Source organism: Buteo buteo, chromosome 21 (genome assembly GCF_964188355.1).
Source record: "Buteo buteo chromosome 21, bButBut1.hap1.1, whole genome shotgun sequence".
Taxonomy (NCBI): Eukaryota; Metazoa; Chordata; class Aves; order Accipitriformes; family Accipitridae; genus Buteo; species Buteo buteo.
Window position 1 is genome coordinate 2,277,552 of NC_134191.1, and position 20,024 is coordinate 2,297,575.

At 43.6% G+C, this 20,024-nt stretch overlaps 1 protein-coding gene across 3 annotated transcripts in view; it reads right to left on the reverse strand.

The window, feature by feature from the left end:
* Positions 1-20,024, reverse strand: part of ITPR1 (inositol 1,4,5-trisphosphate receptor type 1) — a 180,177-nt gene that overhangs the window by 23,020 nt on the left and 137,133 nt on the right. For all 3 annotated transcript variants that reach the window (XM_075053126.1, XM_075053125.1, XM_075053124.1), the window contains 10 exons: positions 18,942-19,142; positions 16,755-16,865; positions 15,359-15,454; positions 14,468-14,590; positions 13,460-13,564; positions 12,429-12,621; positions 8,529-8,651; positions 4,640-4,815; positions 3,181-3,345; positions 1,317-1,512 (listed from right to left, as the gene is read on the reverse strand). In XM_075053126.1, coding sequence (XP_074909227.1) covers positions 1,317-1,512; positions 3,181-3,345; positions 4,640-4,815; positions 8,529-8,651; positions 12,429-12,621; positions 13,460-13,564; positions 14,468-14,590; positions 15,359-15,454; positions 16,755-16,865; positions 18,942-19,142 — 1,489 coding nt within the window. The remainder of the gene's footprint in view (positions 1-1,316; positions 1,513-3,180; positions 3,346-4,639; positions 4,816-8,528; positions 8,652-12,428; positions 12,622-13,459; positions 13,565-14,467; positions 14,591-15,358; positions 15,455-16,754; positions 16,866-18,941; positions 19,143-20,024) is intronic.

A 20,024-nucleotide genomic window follows, 5' to 3' on the forward strand; every position in this document is an offset into this window, starting at 1 on the left:
GATATTAAGGTACCCCATCATATTCAGTGTGCAATTACTAGGCAGATTCAGAACAGTGTATTATCCTAGAGCTTAGAAGGGCACGGTACTTTCTGATTTACACATTCAATGATTTTAAATTCAAACATAAAATTCTTCTTATTTCTATGAATCAAAGACCAAAGTTGTGCATTTATTTTGCATCAGCTCCAAAGTTGAGAGAGTAATTGAAATTGTTCCAAAATTACTATGTTCTAGTGCACAATGAATTTTGAAGGTGCCTTGAAAACTTGCTTTTCAACATCTTGCAAATATCAGACCAAACCTACTGCCACAGAGTGATACATCTCTGGCATTTCTCCAGCCACATGGAAACGTGAAATAATAGGGTCAGTGAGGTTTGGGTCTCTCACAGGGCTGGCAGTAAAATTAGAAAAAATAGTGGGAATGTCAAATAATACCTGTCGGAATAGCTCAAGTGTCAGAAAAAAAAACAAAGACAGAACAAGACAAAACCCAACCTCTCCTCTAACAAACTTCATTACTGTGCTTCCCACCCACTAAGTTAGTAGCTTGATGCTGCAGGGTGGAAAAAAAAATATGCAATTTTTAACTTACAATAAGCAACCTAAGGTCAGCACAGAGAAGTCTGCTACAGAGTTTAAACTGTAGCAAGTATTTGAGGGAGGTTAATACAGTCTATAAAACTATGAGCAAACCAGAATTAGAGAGATAAACCTCTACTTCACAGGAGCATCTCTTTGTTGTCCTTTGATGCCCTTCATTTATATTCAGTCTGTTATTTCAGATAAAATACTAATTTTTGTTACGCTGAAACTAAACCCCACCGTTAAAAGCCAATATAAGCATTTGAGAGCTGGCAATCCGAGGCAGAACTGAATTCTCCCAGTGCAGAGCCTTCTCCACAATGGCCTACCTAAAGTCTGCTTGTAATTAAACTGGGGGAGGGAGTAGGTGTAGCTGAATTAGATAATCTCAACTGTTTTAGCAAACAGTGAGGGGAGAAATAAATCTCAACCATGTGCAGAAGAGCCCAAGTGCTATCTCCAGGGCTTCCTCCTCCCCATCCCTCTTTATGCTGCAGCAGATTGCAGTGTTTTGTAAAAATACTGGGGTATCCATTTGCCCCCATCCATTTGATTGTTTTAAAATTTTATTTTCTATTTAAACAGCGTCCTTTGTAAGGAAGAAATTGTCAAACTGGTGAGGCAATCAGTATGTTTTGCAAAAGGTGGAAGACAGTCAGCACACCCCGGGGAACAAAAGCCCATTACTTTCTTCAACACAAACCGTCGAAATGAGGCGCCGGTACCAACCTGGCAATAATGTTTCATTAGGGAGCTTGTCTACTTCCAGGATAAAGTCATCTTTGAAGAAGAGGTACCCCACTATGGAGAACAGGTAGACCAAGATGAGAGCGAGAACAGCAGTCAGGATGATAGAACGCCCATTGCGAGTGACGCTCTTGATGACGTTCAGCAAGGTCTCTTCTCGGTACACCAAGTCAAAGAGCTGGGGGGCAACGAACAAAAAGCAAAGGCTGTTTCTCACACGTACCACCAATACCACTGGTGGCATGCTATGTGTTGGCGTAACATGGGGCAGCACGTTAACAATACCAATCTGATGTTTTAAAGAGCATTTAAAGCACTTTTTTTTTTTGCCTTTTTATAGTTATCTGAAATTTAACATATCAGCAAAGCAAAATATAGCAGGAGGCAAGGGAGATGGGGTCCCTCACTCCCACTGTACCAGTCTTGTGCCATGCACTTCGAAACACGAAGAAAGGAGGTAAGCTGTACCCTCCTCTTCATCTGCACTGCACGGACTCTAGTCCTGAGCAGCAGCTTGGGAAGAAGTCCCTGCCTGGTGTGAGGGCAGGTATTCTTGCTTAAGTGCTAGGTATACAGTGCGTGCTTTAAACATAAAGCTGCTAACACATACTGTTTTACCTTTTTTTTATAGTACTATCTGCCCCATCACAATCTGCAAGTAGCGCATCTCAAAATACAGTTAGCTCTTTCCTTTAAGTCTTAGCTTATGGAGTGTATAATTAAATGAGCAACATTTTTTTCCCAAATTCTTTGTTTAAATTTCTTTACAGATGTTTCCTTAATTTTTCTCCCCTCTGGGTCTGTGACAACTCACCAGCACAGCCCAGGCAGGTTGCTGGCTATGCTGGCTGACAATGAGAGAACAGGTATTTGTTAAATTGTACCTACATCAATACAGAAAATAACCAATTCAGGTACCAGAGGATGTCGCAAGCATCAAACAAAGGGACAAAAATAGAGTGTTCTGAATGGGATTTAAGGTTTGCTTTAAAAGTGACACATTTTCTCCACCAACACTAGATATACTCCTTCAGTGCTTATTCTTAGAAGTATTGTGCTGTGCAAGATGAATTCCACCCCAAACAGAAAAAACACATATGCCAGGCATCCGTGTCAGTCGTGTGAGGTCTGGAGTCTAGCTACAGCTAAGGAGACACTCCAAAGATAACCAACTGCTCCAAAAGCATGGACACTATGTTATAGCTATTGACAATAACAGTAAACCATCTTCAAGACTGTGTGCCTCTTACTCATAGCATGGTAACTCCAAAAGTACCTACTGTTCAGCTAACATTTCTATGGCTAGATTTTTTTTTCCCCTCACGTAAGAGCTTATATGACCTTAAGAAGGCTTAAACCTTCACCAGGTATTGATATTAAAGTCACGACATTTTAAATTGTTTTGTTATCTTGGATGTCAGAGCAGGGTCACAAGCAATACATCTAACCTAGCAACCCCATGCCTTCGAAGTCTGAGAAGAGAACTAACATACACAGGGAAATGCTAAATACCTTCATTGCAACTGCATACACATTTACTGTAACGAGCAATTTAAACTAAATTTAACCTTAAACACGTCTTGTATAACATATGTGAGAAGAACAAGAAAGCCCCCGCTTGTCCGTACGAATGAGGAAGAAGAGATGCAGCAGGAGTCCCGTAGCCTCCCACCGTAACTTCTCCCAGGCAAAATCTCCAGTGTGCAGTTCTCAAACGAGTGCTGGTACAACAATTTCCCAGTAGTAAAACAGAAAGAAAGCGGCGTATGACACATCTAGATAGGTCCGAGATGGGACTTTACAAACGCAGACAGAAAACCACTCTGAGGGCAAAGTGAATACCTACCAACAAACTATAAAAGAATTCATGTACGAAGAGCCCCAGAGCGCAAATCAGAAGGTACAGCAGGTGATAAAGAAACTCTACATCCATGATCATTGCCTTGTATCCTCTAGTGAAGGTTCCACAGTTACCCACAAAACTCATCAGAAAAATGATTTTATTACAGACCTAAGGAAAGATTAACCATGTATTAGTTACAACATGTGGCTTTCAGGAAAAAAAAGGCAATTTTTCAAAGCTGGAGGTAACTTGGCTCCATGATGATATCAAGAACCGTGCTGAATTGTCTGTTACACGACAGCATTTCACACGTCAGTCAAAACCTGCTTTCTGTTGCGTTTTCTGCACGGCTGAGACAGTGAGCTAAAACTAAAACTGCAGATGTCCAAGAAAACGTGTGCACTGACTCCTGTTTCCAGCTTGTTGTCAAAGGGCATCAAGACTAAAATTTAAAGAACAACATAAAAACGCTCCCTGGTGCAAGAGGTAAGCCTTCCTAAAAAACCAAACCACCCCACCCCTGTTCTAAGCATGGCACTTTCTGCAGTCAAGTAACTCTCTAGCCTACAGCAACCCTTATGTTTCTGAAACACCTCCTGTTGCTTGCTAATAAGCAAGCAGTCCAGATTCCCTCAGCAATTCACTCTCGGATCACGCACCCAGTAATCCTCCTGTGTAACACCAGCCGTCAACACCAGAAGGAAAGCTGCCTTCAACTTACCTGGAACCTGCTAAATGCTACGATTACCAACAGCAACACCCACCACCCTCGCAATGCAACTCTGGCTCTGTACTACATGGTGATGTCTTTTGAAGACAAGTAACGCTATTAAATGATGCACTTGAAAGCTGGGCACTTCGTAATAAAGGCAAGGTCTTTGAGAAGACACATCTTTGCACGGCTCCTGCTGACTCAGTCAGAGAGAAGCCCTTTTGGCTTACTTGCCACAGGAGACCACAAGTATCCGGGTTTGAGCGTTAATGAAGTTCTCTGGTGGCTCAGCTTACATGCTCAGTCCACACATTACTGTAGCAAAACTGCTTAGTGTCAGCTTTTGGCTAGCAGGTAGACTGCAGACAGACACTGGGGAAATGCATTGTTTAGTGAATCTTACACAACCCTGAAAATACTGTAGCTTAGTCGCTGAACGGAGACGGGTTTGAGCGAATAACTATGTACTTTAGGGTCACAGAGACTTCTTTACATTTCTGGCTGGGGTGGGAGCTGTTTCTAGACTGTGGCAAAACTGAGCAAAACCTCAGAGGTCTCCAGCCTGGGGAACCAGAATTAAATGAACAACAGCAAAGCACTTCTGCTAGAAACAGTCCAAAGAGGGAATTATTTCTCCCACCAGTTCCACCACAATGTCCCAGGCTATTTTTGCCTGACATCTTCCCGAGCAGGTAAGAAACCCTTATGTAAGATGCAAGAGAACTTCAAAAAAGCCCACTCAATACTTACGTTGAATGCACCCAGAAGAAATAAGGTAGGTTGTAAACCAACTGAAAATATTAGTCGTAATATTGTAGAAGCGATTAAGGCTCGGATGCCGTGGGGCTTAGGCAGAGCTATAACGATGGCCAGAGATATCAGCATAGCTGTCCACAGCAAGCCTGACAAGTGGGGCTCCAGTGTACCTAGGGTGGAGAGGCAAAACCAAAACCCAATTCAATACTTTGTAGAACCAAACCAAACAAAACCAAAATAACCAACTAAATGCCATTTTATCTTATCTCTGGTGGAGCATCATTAAGGCTCATGTTCAGACATTACTGATTTCAAAGCTGTAAGTGGAACATCTGAGCCCAATGCCTTCAGCAGATTTTAATTACAAACTTGTTACTAAAGCGTTATGTAAATGATAAGCGCCAGTATTATAGGATTCTCCATTTTAGTGTTCATTACTTATACACCTTGAATGCTGAAAAGGAGAGGCATTTTGCTAATGTGCTCTGTAGAGGCATTGAATGGGTAGGTGAAGACAGACAACATACTCCTCCAGGTCCAGATTCACAGCAGATTCTCCTATTATGCTTTTGGTCAAAAACCTCGTACCAGTTTTTGTCATCTCTTGCTATTTCTGGTTCTATTTAGACTGTCCCATGAGACTGTCTGCTTACATAACATCAAGCCTATGTTGCTAAAAATACAGTTCTCAAAGAGCCATAAAAAATACTCAGCTGAAAATACCATTTACCCTGGGTTTATGCAGAATATGAGAGACATCTCTTTCTTAAAACTGACAAAAAAAAGAAGTTTTTCTTCAAGCAACTGGCTCCTTAACAGACAAAAAGGCAAGATCCCCCAAATTTCATAGCACTCGGCAGCCCTTCTACAAGTACATATGCAGAGGACTGTTGTGTCTTATTGGCAAGATATTTGCTGAGGGCTTTTTCCTCCCCCCGCCCAAATTCAGACAGCTTAGGAAATATTAGTCTCATCTGACTACCACGAGCAGCCATTTCATTTTGTTCCAAATCACTGTAGATTAATAAAGACAGCAGAAGATAGATGGAAATTAAAACTTAATAAGCGTAAAGTTGAACAGATGTTTCCGCTGTCTGAAGGGAGTTTGGGATCCCAGAGCAACACTGCCACCGCTACTTGAGCTGTCAAACAGCAAAAGGTGCAGAGCTCGAAACAGTCTCACCCGTGTGGGAACGATAAACAGCACAGAAAGGGGAGAGACAGAAAAATGCACAAAAGCTTATTTAGGAATGACTTGAGAATTGCCACGAGAGGCAGATCCTGAAGGACCCTGCTGGCACCTGCACAGGTGTCTGAACATCCCAGCTATCACAAAGCCATCCACAGCACATGAAGGGATTTGCTTTCACAAGTTTCAGCAGTTCCCAGCAGGCCGGCAAAAATAACTAGAGTTAATGAAGTCCTCAGCTATTGCCTGTAACATCCACCTTGGAAAGACCCGACACCACAGGCAGCTCATTGGCACGAGGAGTGCAACGCCGTGACATGAAATGTCCTTAGTGGGACCCGGGTCAGGCGAGTACTCGCAGGGAAGAGCGGGGCTCAGGGCACGGGCTCGCCTCTCCTCTCCAGGGATGGAGAGAGACTGGGAACAGACTGGGAGCAGACTGGGAGCAGTGCCTTTGCCCTTGGCAAACGGAGCTCGCCGAGCCAGCGATCACTCGACATCAACCCTCTGCGCCCAACCTACGTCAAAGCCTTGCTGCGAGCACGTGGAGTCCGCTACACGACTGCGGCAGGAGGAGCACGTAACCGGCAGGAAGGTCTCCCTGTCTCTGGAATTCTCACCGTTCCGGTATCGAATTCCAGGCATCCAGTTTTGTTTCTGCTCCTCAAGTCAGAAGTTTTACAGCTTCTGCTACAGTCAGATGCTGATCAGCTGCTCAGTTCACCATGTCTGAGCAACTCAAGACACTGACAACTTCCCCCAAACAGTCTGTTTTGAAGAGGGTTTTTTTTTTTCTTAAAAAAAGCTAAATATAAAATACACATGTATTTACTTATTTTTCATTTTTGACTGTAACTAGTAGAGGAAGAGATTTTATCAAAATGTTACCTGATAAAGTATTTCAAGCATGTAGGGTAGGGCATCTTCAAAATGGCAAATGATCCCCACTGCCAAGTCTTGCAACTTGTAATCTCAATGAACTCCTTTAATTACCAGCTTTCCTATCAGCCATAAATACAGACCTTTAAATTTTAACCTGTCATCTTTGAAACTAGAGACAGAAAATTCAGTTGCTCTTTGTGCTTGTTAAAACCCTTCAACCCACTGCCAGCCAGAACGGGATCCGGGTAGCCCCGCGGTCTGCTGCCACAGGGTGCGATGCAGAGGTACACCAGCCGAAACCACAGCCTGGTGTTGCAGAAGGTAACTATACTCTTCCCCCTCTCAGGAACACTGAAATTTGGTCTAAAATATCCTGTACCTTCTCACAGGCTTTATCAGGATGCAGAACCCCTAAACACAAGTTTTCCACGCCCGCTGCCTTTACCACACTGCGACCACAAGCTGCTGTCGAACACTACTTGGACAAAACTACGACTCTCCTCAGTCTAAATTAACTGGTGAGCTGCAAAAGGGGTGAAATGGCTTTTATGCCGCACACACAGAGCTCAGCTGATAATTTTGTTAGGTTCAGGCTGCTGCTGTCTTTGAGCCGCATTGTCTTTGGGTTCTGTAGTTAGCAATGGATGCAAGAAAGATGCAGATGGAAGTTCAATAGGAAAAGATAAGCATCTAACTGGCCCTGTTGCATGATGAATCTCAAAGAAACGGAAGTGAAGGCTTGAACATGAATCACCCTCTCCAGAAGGAGCTTTTACTGCTGGGGTCCTTATTTACTCCAGTTGACACGGATGTGGAAAAAGCTCCTAGCTAGTCATTTCCCTTACACCAGCTTTGCAAGGGAGAAACTGGACAGAGGCATCCACAAGAATATTTCTCCAGATTTCCAGATTCCACCCCTCGACCTGCCCTGGGGTGCATCTCTTGGGAGAGGCTGGATCTAAGGAAGAGCAGCTGAATCTCATCAGGACTCCACTGGGAGTATTTACTGAATTGGCTCTAAGAACCACCACTGTCGCACAAACCCACTGTTTGGATCAAAAGCAACTTCCAGGAGACCTATTACAGCAAGATTGTGCAATCCCACATGAACCACACATGTTAACCCCCGCTTTACATTAGAAATGATAGCAAGTCCAGCTGCTGGCCGCTGATGGTAAGGAACCTCGGAGAGGCAACCTCCAGAGCCAGGGGATGTGGTTCCTCCTCGCTCCGTAAGGCAAACTCTGCTCTAAGTGCTCAGGGGGGTAAGGGTCTCCTGGAGAGACAGTAACAGAGGGGAGACGGGCTCTTCTTCTGTATTCTCCATTGATTCCTAATGGCACAAAGCAGGTCCCTTCGCCCCCGTATGCCTCCCCTGCCAACGCAGGGTAATCTCACTCACCCAACCCCAACGCTCAGAGGCCTCCTGAAGTGCTATGCAACCACAAAAGTTTGATGGAAAATGGCGTTAATAAAATGCAAGCTCAAGGAAAGCAATAAATTAACATTTCTCATATTCTTAGTTCAATACATAATTACAGAACTTTAAAACAAAGTAGAACAGTCAAGTGATTAAAGGTGGATGTCTGTCTTTGATAATTTTTTCCCTTAGGAAAAAGCATGGCTCTACGTTTTCCTTCCAAATGCCTCAAAGAACAGCACAATTTATATCAAGGCAATTACAAAAAAAGCCAATTTCTGTTCTGCTATCCCCACTGAAATAAACAGGGATGCAGAGACACAAGTGGGGGACAGAATTTGGCTCCTTATCCCTTGTTTGTTCACATATTTTTGTATGTTAAATATTGGTACCTCCTCGAATTCCTTTGAATGGATAGAAAAATGCCACGAGCAGGTTCATAAGGACAGCCAGGTTAAAGGAAATACTGCTCCAGAAGGACATGTTGCGAGCACACCAGTACAGGAAAGGTTGAGCTGTAAAAGAGAAAAATAACTCTTGTTAATGAAGCATTTAAAAAAATAAAAGTTCTATATATAAAAAATTAATCTCCACCAAAACTCAGTTTATTTTCAGTTTGCCCAAAAGCACAGCATCAACAGCAGTAATATTCATGGCTTATTCTGAAGTTTATTTGATTACTCTTTACATTTGGGGTACTTCCAGTTTCCTAGATAGTGCTTTAGGGCAAAGGACTGGCGTTAAAAAGGAAAGCATTTTCAAACATGATTTAGCAGCAGCATGAGAACAAGCTCAGAAATGCAGAGGTCAAGGACTTCAGGTTTCCCCTAATAACATACTTGGTACTCAGAGTCACACAAAGAACAATTAGGAGGAAGAAAATTTGTACAGGTTCGTAACGGTGAGATTCAGCCCCATCCCTCTGAGTTACGCTGCTGCTGCTGCCGCCAGCAGCTCACCTCCATGAGACGCTGCCCACCTTCAAACTTCTTTTCTGCTGCAGCAAGCCAGAAAAACCGCAGTGAAGACAGGGCAAGGTGGACAATTAAGGCACAAAGTGCAGCATAGCGACACAGCCATAAATTTAAAATGTTTAGGACTAGCTGCCAAGCAAGTAAGACAACTTCACTTCAGGCTGATAATAGACCAGTATAGCCCCAGAATAATAACCGAGCTGAAGCTTGGCTGGCCTTCCCTCTGCCCTCTGGGCAAAGGACACAAGCACATCTGCACAGAGCTAAGCGTACAGTTAAACAGCTGCACATTTTAAATTCTTAATGTTACATATAAATACTTTTCAAAAAGACTCCTAGTTTTAATAATCTCTGCAGCTAGAATCAAGAGGCACAGAAAGCAAAAAGATTCATTTTCTGAAGTGGTCGCAGACCAGAAGATGACAAGGACAGCTAAGAAGCTGCCTTACAGTAATTCCCTCTGCATCAAGGCAAAATCCCCGATTTTAGTTCCTGCAGGCTTATTGTACAGCAAATTGTGTACTCCTGAAATCTAGAGTGGGGGGGAAAAAAAATCAATTAAAAATGCTCTCAAAGAAGGGAAAGAACTAATGTTTTTCCCTGGTGGAAGGAGGTAACATGTACAGATATCAGAGAGCAAAGGAAAGAAGCTCACAGTGAAATTTATGGAAAAGATGAAAATGCAAACTCTGGGGCTGAAGAACAAATTAATGAATGCAGCAATTCTGAGCCTCACAGTAGCCACCACCTCTCTTCAGCAAATCACCTCTTCTAGCATCCTAAGCAAAAAAAATGGGTTAAAAGAATTATACAATGCCTCATTATACTGAGTTGAAATGCACATAAAAAGCAAATGTATTGAACAGCTGAATGCAAAGTACAAAGGACTACAAAAAGGTACCCCGTCACTGTAAGAACACAAGCTTCACTGCACCTCATCAGCCAGGCACATGTTAAGCCTCGCTGAAAGGCGATGTAGCAATGTTTCAAATAAACGATACACTGATTTCTATATTATTTCTGTTCTCAATTTCATTTTAACTGGAAGAATTTGTAAGCAGGTTGAATTCATCTGTATGAAATTGTTATACGAAGGGTCATTATAAAGTTCCGGGTTTTACTTTAAACCTTCCTTTGGGGATGGGCACAGACTGTCTGCCCTGTGTAGCACCTCTGCTGGTTTTGGCAAGCTCATTTGAATTCTTAATTAAGACCTTGGGAGACTTATGGTGCTCAGAATATGGGCTAGCACCATGAGCTGAAGGGGAAGTACATGGGTCTTTATAAAGACTTTTTTAGAAAGTCTTTCTCAGGCTTGAATAATCTGTAAGTGGTATCACATGAGCGCAGCACAGAGCACTGCCAGCTGGTCACATCTCGAAAACACCAACCTGTATTTAAGATGTGAGAAACAATTGTATAAACATAGAATATCACCTAGAGGCCAAATAAGGCCAGAATATGAGGAGACAGATTAAATTATTCCAGTTTCTTAAAGAAAAAAGAAATATTCTCCACTTCTGCAGGTGGATCTTGACTAATTTGTGGTCTGTTGTTAATTATGGATGTCTTCACAGCTTGCCTGGAGATAGCCTCAAAGACAATTAAAGTAATTAAAACAACAACATCTAACAGCATACATGGATGCTGTCGAAGACAAAGCTGTCCATTTGTTTAGGAAATAATTCCGTATTTCTTGTAGAGCTCTTAGAAGTCATTTTAGGAAACAGCTTCCTCAGGATTTTGATGCTGTCAGAAGTACTAATCCATTGTTCAGTGGAAATAGCTCCACTCTATTTAGTATTCATGGACATGAAAAATAATTCAGTAGAGCTGACCAAGTTTCAGGCGGTCTCATCTATACCTGACTTTGATAATTTTAAGTAATATGATTACAACTGCTTTTCTCTGTTAAAAGATCTACTAACATATACATACATACACCCAAATGATCAGAAGCAAATACTGAGTTTCCGTTACCAATTGTGCAACACTTCATAAGCTCTAGCGTGAACTGTGCATATGCATCCCAAAAACAAACTGGAAAGAGTCCAAGCTCTTCTTGGAGGTGCACAGTGAAAGGGCAAAATGCAATCGTCAGAGGTTACAACAAAGGGAATAATTTTATAAAAAATAATTTTCACAAGAAGGAAGGTCAAGAGGACCCTTCTCACTTAATTTTTTCCGATGCTATGCAATGCTGACTACCAGCAAGGTCTCCGTCGGGGGAAAACCTTTGCTAACCGTGCTGGCGTGGATGCCTGGCCCAGCAGGCAGGTTTTGGAGGCTGGCAGCAGCACGCAGCTGTACAGCACCAGCCCACTCTCACATTTGCTCTAGGAGGTGGTTCCGGACCAGTCTGTGCTCTTGCGCTAATAATTGGAGTTCAGCTGATTCAAGCATGGGGAACAACAGTGGCATCAGATGGCAGATGTTGACTTGAGCAGGAAATAACTGCTTTCTCTCACATTTCAGAGGGTCATTGTTGGTAAATTCTAACCACTCATGACTGCCCACTGAAGCTGAGCCTCATGTGCAACGTTTCTCCTTTAGCAAAACAAGATTGGTTTTTTTTATAAATAATTTTAAGCAAACAAGTTAGAAAGTGTACTGGGGGAGGTGGTGGCACTGTATGAATTAAAAGATAATTTAAAAAGTTTTCCTAGCTGCCAGGGGGAACTTCAGACGGAAAAGCAGTGCTTGAAAATGCTCGCTTTCAGGTGTTTTAGCATCACAGGGCTGGAAGGGACTTAGTCGGCACATCTGCCAGTCTATTCCTTGCCCAAAGGAAGGTCGAATTCTACTTCTACCATTACTGGAAAAATGCATGTTTAACCTGTTCTCAAGTGCCTCCATTGCTGCAGATGCCATAAGTCCATGCTGCATTACCCAGCCTTACTCCTCCTCACAAAGCAAGGGAACTGCTTCGTGTATCCAGTGCAGGGAAGGAGAACAGACCGCTGCTTTCTTCAGCTGTGTCCTCTCCATTCCTCCCTGCCACCAAATGCCTTCTCATTTAAGCTAAGCCTCCACAATTCTGTTCCTTCCTGTTGGATCTTAAAAAAGACGACCTGTGATCCTTCTTACTGCTCTCCCCTGGATCCCCTCCAGTTGGTCCATATTGCTCTTGCATTAAGCTTGACTTCATTACAGCATACTGCCATCGTGCAGAGGAGCAGACTCTTTCAAACAATTATCAAGGTTGCTGCCACACTGGGGAACCATCTGCTACCAAGTCAACATTTCAAACTCTGAAAACCTGACCTCAGCGCTCTGCTGGTGATGCTCCACACAACCACGCTGGCAACAGCAACCTACCTCGCAATTTCTTTTGCCAGTTCATCTCATTAAAGAGGTCTTCTGATTTCATGAAGAAGTCGTTGATCTTGCTGCCTTGTTCATCCCTCTCCGTGGTATAATATATCCGCAGCTTGGACTCCTTTGTGAGGAATTCACAGATACTGGGCACGGGAAAGACAATCTGCTCCATGGTACGGTCCGACCTGACAATCTGAAGAGCAGCCTTCTTAGAGTTCTTCCTAGTTTCTAAATTCTTTTATTTCTTCATTTGTCTGCTCCCCCCACCCTTTCAAACCAGCTACATGTAGAAACTTGGACACATTTCCATAGAACAGCAGCTTGATAGAGACTTCATTTAATTTACCTTTCAAAGTAGGCCTACAGTTAGCTCCAAGACTGCTAATTTCTATGCTGCGGTCTTATCCTGGCAATACTGCTTTTAACTGGGATTTCCACAGGGCCCAGTGAATCCTGCACCAAAGCTGTGCTGAATTTCAGAGCAATCTGGTTGCCCAGTTCAAGAATCTTAGCAAATTTTAGCCATGCACTGCACAGGCAAGTATGAGGAATAAGAGTTATATTTATATTGGTTATTAGAGTCTTGTGAACTCTCCATATTTGTGTGTGTTTTACTTTTAAAAAGCATCTTAGATTGTACATCAGGCCAAACTGTCATTTTAATACAGAAAGAATGGCAAAAGCTATCACTAACTTTATGGATTCAGCAATAGTTCCGGCCAAAATGTAACAGAAGCGAAGTTACACTTCCTCCTGCCAACAGAGCTCTGCTCAGCTCCATCTTAAAGCCCACATATGACAGCTCAAAAATAGCTCCCCCCCCCAGCGGCTGTCAAAAACTAAAATAAAAAAATAAGTACACATATATTCTCATGTCAAAGATGACAGTCCACACACAGGTAGTCAGTTCGATCAAAATATCACATATAACATAGCCGGCATTTAACTCCATCATTTTTCTTCCAAACGGCTCTTTCCGCAGCAGATCATTCCCCCCCCACACCTCCCGGCAGCCACCAGCTTCCCTGTACCTCAATCTGTGCCGTGTGCTTGGCGTAAAACTCCAGAGCCTCGTCTCCCTCTATCTGACCTCCCGGCTTCAGCATGTTCTGCAGCTCTTTGTTATGACGAGCCAACTAAAATAAAGGAATGCAAAGGGAGTGGGAGACACCAGATGTCTCTCTATGATATTAAATTTCTGATTTTTGGCATAAAAAAAAGAAATAGTACGCAGTCAGCTGCTAAGAAAGGGCAAAGTTGACAGAAGGCTTGTTCTATTCCAACCAGACACCCTGCAGCTCTATTTTGGGAGCAAGTCAGAATGATTCAAATATGTATTTTTTTTTAATATCCGTGTTATACTCCTCTTTTACCCATCCTCTCCCACCCTTTGCCTGACCTGGGAAACTTTGAACATTCACATTCAGTCTATCCTTCTACACCCACCCTAATTCAAAGGTGTGCTAATCACACAAGTATCTAGGCAGGGACGGAAGAGAAAATTTGCATCAATTGAAAAGCAGATGCACAGAGCATTGCTCCAAAAATGCTTCTGCATGCTCTAAATTCATCTTACAGCAGAGTGATGGTCTTTCTTCTCAGATGCTAAAGGAAAAAGAAGTCTGTAATGAAGTGATACATGTAGCATCAATATATTAAGTATATCTAGATATATTCTACACCTCCCCCTTGGTCTTTTACCTTTCAAACACCATGTTGTATCAATACAACAAACCTGACTGGCTCCAACATAGGGAGAATGTGGCAAGAACCACAGAAGCAGAGTGAGATTTCTGCTTGCAGTTTAATTGATCTGTGAGAATAATTTCTTTGGGAGTATAAAGTAACCTTTGACACAGCTGAAAAATAATACATTGCTCCCCAGTACTGCCAAGAACTTGAATCACATGTCTTCAGAAACTCGGTCAAGAGCCTGTCTGCTTCCCATTATAAAAGAAAACTCCAAAACTTTTCTTATATTACAGAATTTTCTTTTCTGATTCTTTACAGGTTTACAAAAGCTGTAGGCAAAGTTCTACCTGATGAGCTAATATATAAATGTTGTGTCCCACGTTCCTCGGAGATGCCGCAAGATCTTCCCCATTTTCTCCATCCTCAAATTCTACTTCTCCCTGCAGATAAGCCTTCTTTATCACTTCCACCTAGAAAGAGAGACACAGGCCACTGAAGAGACAGCTCAGGCTGAGGGCTGAAGTCTGCTAAGGCCAGTATACACTTCGTACTCGTACAGAGCTGAAAGGGACCTGAGCATATACATGAGAGAGGAACGTCGGTGGGCTTCCCAACCACCAGGATAAAAGAGGAGACCTGAACTCAGCACCTTCAGCCCAGCTCATTGACACAAGAACCTAAACTTCACGTTCCCCTCCAGGTAATGCATCCCGGGCCACCCTCGCCGCACGCTCCATCATGTTCCGACCTCTGGCCCCCGCCGTAGCTACGTGCACCGAGACAACTCGACAGTGTTTCAGCTGTACTTTGAATCTCCTGGCTGTGTTTTCACCAGTTAACACATTAACCGGCCCAAAAGCCTGCTACAGTCTACTGAACTGCTTTTAGGGCACAAGAAGTTTTCGTTTCTCTCTGTCTCTTGTGCAAATAACTTCTACACGTGGATTCCAAAGAGTCGGACGACGCTCCTTCCCTGCCTCACGCAGGTTGCTGAATGCCTCCTCCGTGGCATTCGACATGGTTTCCCTAATCGCTCGTGCTGCCTGGGAACAAGACAGACCCCCCTGTGGATATTGCACTCATTTAACCAAATCCTTGAAAGCTCTTCCACCGCCCAGCAATCCACGCACAGACCTCTTGCAGCACGCCTCGGGGGGACGCGACCGCCCCAGTCTCCCCAGTGCTGCTGTCACTGGTTTGAAGGGAGTCGGGAGTTTCAGAGCGACCCAGGGACTCACCAGCTCTTTGGGCCTCATGTTGTAGAGGATCCTCTCCGCGTTCTCGCTGTCGTGCCTGCTCTCCATGATCGCCAAGAGCAGTTTTGAGGCGTTGTTCTGAAGGGAGGGAAGAACACCAGCAATCACTGCCAGGAGTCCAAAAACGAGGAGGGTACCCAGCTTGGGCACTACCACCCGGGCTAAAGAAGGGCTCGAGACAGCCGGCTTCTGAAAACACGACCCGCGGGCAAGGCAGACCCTCCCCGCCAGCCCACTGCGGGCTCCTGCAGCCTCTCCTCGCCAAGCCCTCCATCTCCTCTAATTACTGATATACACAACTTCGTAGTATGTTTTTACCAGTTTATTTCCCAAGCCCTACTTATCGGGGGGCCATCAAACTAACCCAAGTTAAGGTTCGGATTTCCGAAACGCTGAGGTTGCAAGCTGGTATTATTTTGTTTTGTTTTAAAGATACTGCAGCATTACCACAAGCTCTCAACTCCAAAATGGTGCAGCTCAGCTTTACTCAAGATACTGTTGATTAAATCAAAGGACAGCCAAGGCTGAAGACACAGACGTGCTCCGCTGCTTTTAACTGAAAATTACTCTGCAACCTGCTCATGCCAAGAAATAGAGGGAGGAAATGGGAAACTACCACAAGGCACCAGACTACTTTAATACGAACAATTAAGATTAAAATCCATCATGACTGACAATAAAAACCAATAAAAGTATTTAATTTTGAAGTATAATGCTAATTGAGTCTAAAAGCATTTTTTATTTAGAATAATAAAAAACCCACACTACCCATAATAATGGTGTGAGTCGGCAGCGGAAAACAACTAGACATTGCACTATAAGACAGGACAATAAGTCAGAAAGGAAATATTTCTAAAACATATGCTGATGCAGGAGTGCTCTGTGACTGCTGTTGCTAGAAGACAACCTGCTAGTGTATTTTGAAACCAGCACAAGGGCTAATTATTTCAGCATTAATATGAACCGCCCTAAACAATTCTTGATGATTAAACATCAACTGATTAAACAGCAGCAATAAAGTATGAGGAAACTAGACATAGCACGAGAAATTTTACTTCCATTGTATATGTAAAAGCTCCGAAACAATGGAGAAGTTTTCATCAGCTTTAAATCTTTAACAGGAAATTATTTTAGGATTCCTCGGCATATCTTGGCTGCCTGCATCCTCCCCCCATCTGAAAACTGGTGCCTCCATGTTATCATTTAAAAGATGAAATGCCTCTGACGAATAATCTTTGAGCACTGCCTCCAGCTCGCTGATGCATATAATTTTTTGGCACTTATGAATATTGGGATATAATAAACACCCACATAATTCCAACAATAAAATTATGTTTCATCTTACTGTTAACGTGGATCGCACAAGATATTCACTTGCCTTCAGTTCCAACACAAGGTCCATCCTTTTCTTTCCCAACGGGTTGATGTCATTGAGAATTAATGCTGTGATGATGTCAATACCGTTGGACTCGTGAGTAGCAATGCAGTTCTGTCCAAAGAAAATTCATCAAACTTCACTAATTGTCTACACTAAAAATGCAGCCTAGGCTGGTGACCCAGCCAGAACAGAAGAGTCACCTCTTTCATCACCTCATAAGCTGTTTGAGATGGATAACTGAACAGAAAACTCCAGTCAGTGGAATAACAAAAGATTAAGGCATTTTGTTTCAAGCTTTTCCTATCATCAGCCATGGCATGTCCTACAGAAACCACCCAGCCTCAGGAAGCAGAAAGCAACACAGTTGATAAATGAAGCATTTACATGCCAAAGAGTCCAGGCTGAATACATAGCTGAGGAAGAACACTGTTTTACTGAGATTAGAGAGAGTTTTCTTTATTTTAGATCTGCCAATCAACACCTACTTCAGTCCTGTCTAACCAAAGAATGTGAATTTCTGTAACCTTCTTGCTTACCCTTTAGCCCTGCTTTTATAATGGTCTATAACTGAAATGTACCAACCAACAGCAGCGTGCTGGCTTCAAAATCCAGAGCCCTGCTCTGTCATCAAGCCCCACTGCGAGGATCCATACCTATATCTAAAGGTTGTTATTCCACCTGACCCATATGACAGAGAGAAACTGTCAGTTATGAACTGATGTGTACAGCCTCATGCATTCCCTCGCAGAGGTACAATTTCAGCTGAACATCGTCACCCCCCCCCCTTTGTTTAGCTTTGCTGTAAATTACGTTTGAGTGCATGAAGAAAAGGCACTTTAAAGAATAGATATTCTTGAAGACTTTTTGGAAAGTCATATTCCAGTCTTTCCATACCATACTATGGTTCAATTAATATGCAAATAGAGAAAATAAGCAGATATCCATGTTAGAAGGGTGACACCCACCCCGCTACACAGGACTTCGCAGGTCATATCAGCCCAATGGGAAAAGTGTTCTCCAACACACACACACACAGAGCACGTGTTATTTGCGGCGTCAATGCCAAAATATGCAGCCAGAATTTGGAAAACTATTTTGGGGTAGCTATCTCTTTAGTATGGTTTAGTCTAGACTTTCAGACCTCATTTGACTCATGGAAACAGTTACAGCAAGGGTCACGTTCAGACCGAAGGCAGAAGACATGGGCCTGACTAATTGGCGATGCTGCTCAAAAGCACGGCTCTACAACCTGCGGGAAGGTGAAATGGAAAAGCACAGCCGAGCAGTACAGCTGCCCCTGCCCGCCGGTCCTTCCCACTGGAGCAAACTGTAATTCTGGAGCACCTAAAAACTCCTGCTTATGCCAACAAAGTATCTTCCCATATTCCTTGCTGATTATTCAACCCTCGAGGAACAGAGCGGACCAACTCCAGCTGTGGGTCAGTAACTGCTTTATCTGACAGGATTACTGTCATTATTCAGTTACCCCTTCCCTGTAACAGGGTTACTTAAACCACCACGCTTGCTTTAAAACAGTTCTTCCTGCTCAGAGCAGAACATACCGCTGACGGTGAGTACGGTTTGGGGGGAGCTGGACAGAGGCTGCCTCAGCCCCCAGCAGAGACTTGGTGGTCCTCACCAACACCCACCCCGTGCTCGATGGGAACCACTGCCGCGTCCCCGCGCAGGGACAGTCGGCAGCAACGTGCACCTGGTTCTACGTGCAAGGCTACGTCTCAAAACAGTGGTTATCACCTTCATTAACAAAGCTACAGAGCTCAACTTTCTCCCACCGGGCTGGGGGGGGGGCACATTTCTCGCCTCTTTTACAACAGGCAACAGAGCTTGGTTTTAGCAACGTTTTTACTAGACAGTATTTCAAGTACAAAAATACTCCACTCTTCCCTGTCTGTCAAGCCTAATAAAACAACTTAAATCTCAGCAAAGCAGAAAACTCTCTACTGCTTTGAGTGGCTCAAGTCCTCAGAGGGGGGCCCAAGAAAGAGAAGTTGATTATTATGAGTTTATTAGGGAAAAAAACCCCAAACCAAAACCCCTTTGTAGGGCAAGTAAAGGGAGCAGCGTTACAAGAGAACATGTCTAGCAGACCGAGAGCCAAGCCCAGCAGAGCACACGCTTGGGTACAGGGAGAAAGGGTGATGCTTGTCACAGCTGTGGATGTATTACCTGGTTCTCGTGGCAAGGCCCCTGACAGTACTCGGTCAAACTTTCCAGCGTCTGGTTGATCAGCGCTACATTTTTCTCATTTATATACAGACCAAGAAGTCCAAGTCCACCAGTTGTGCTTCCACAGATACAGTCCAGAAACTGCAGCGTCTCACACACCAAGTTGTAGTTGGTCTTGTTGTTCTGGCAGCGTAGAAAATTCTGCGAGGAAAGTGTCAAAGCCAGGAGGGAAAGGGAAAAAAAACCACCAAACAAACTGATGTTTGGATCATAATATTTTATTAGGTTCATCCACCCACAATTGCACTGCATGGTATACTGCTCTAATTTCACTACAGCCTGTACAAGCAATTTAAGCCTCTTTCAGGGCTTGCTTGCAACGTGCTGCTCTCTTGAGCAGCTTGTTGGCTTCAAATTTTATAGAAGACGAGCAGAAATAAACAGAGTGCATCCATTAGAGCACTGAAACCCAACACGGAATAGGCTATTCACTGCAGATCAGAAAGCTCTCCTGAGCCTGCAAGCTTTCCTTCCAGCCTACCTGCTACATTTCACTGCTAACCATCACTCAAGGCTCTCTCCTCCTGAGACCTTTCTCCAAGACAGAAGCAGCAATTCCCTGGCTCTGGCTTCACAGCAGCAGCACCTGCACACGCAGCGAGGAGGCACCTGACTGCATGCCTTGAAGGAAGGTGTCTCGAAATGCAATTCTCTCAATTGCATTTCTTCCCACGTAATTATTGCAATCCCTGCTTGAAGCTGCTGATTAGGAGCAGCTCCTCTAATGAAATGCCAGGTTTATCAGCATGGATTAAGCATGTTTCCTCTCTCCTGTATTCCGAATGAAAAAAAACCCTGGCCCAACCAAAACAAAGAAGGACAATTAACAAAAAACAATTTCCCAGTGACTCAGATGCTGTTTGTCAGCATGTTCCCAGTGGCGCACTGTAAAAATGGATAACCACTACCACTTTCTTTTCCTTGAAGTATCAACAGGAGAACGTCTGTCCAGCCTAATTCTAGCAGGTTACAAAACACTTCAAAGGCAACCCCCCCCCCCACCAGATGAACAAGATGCATGGG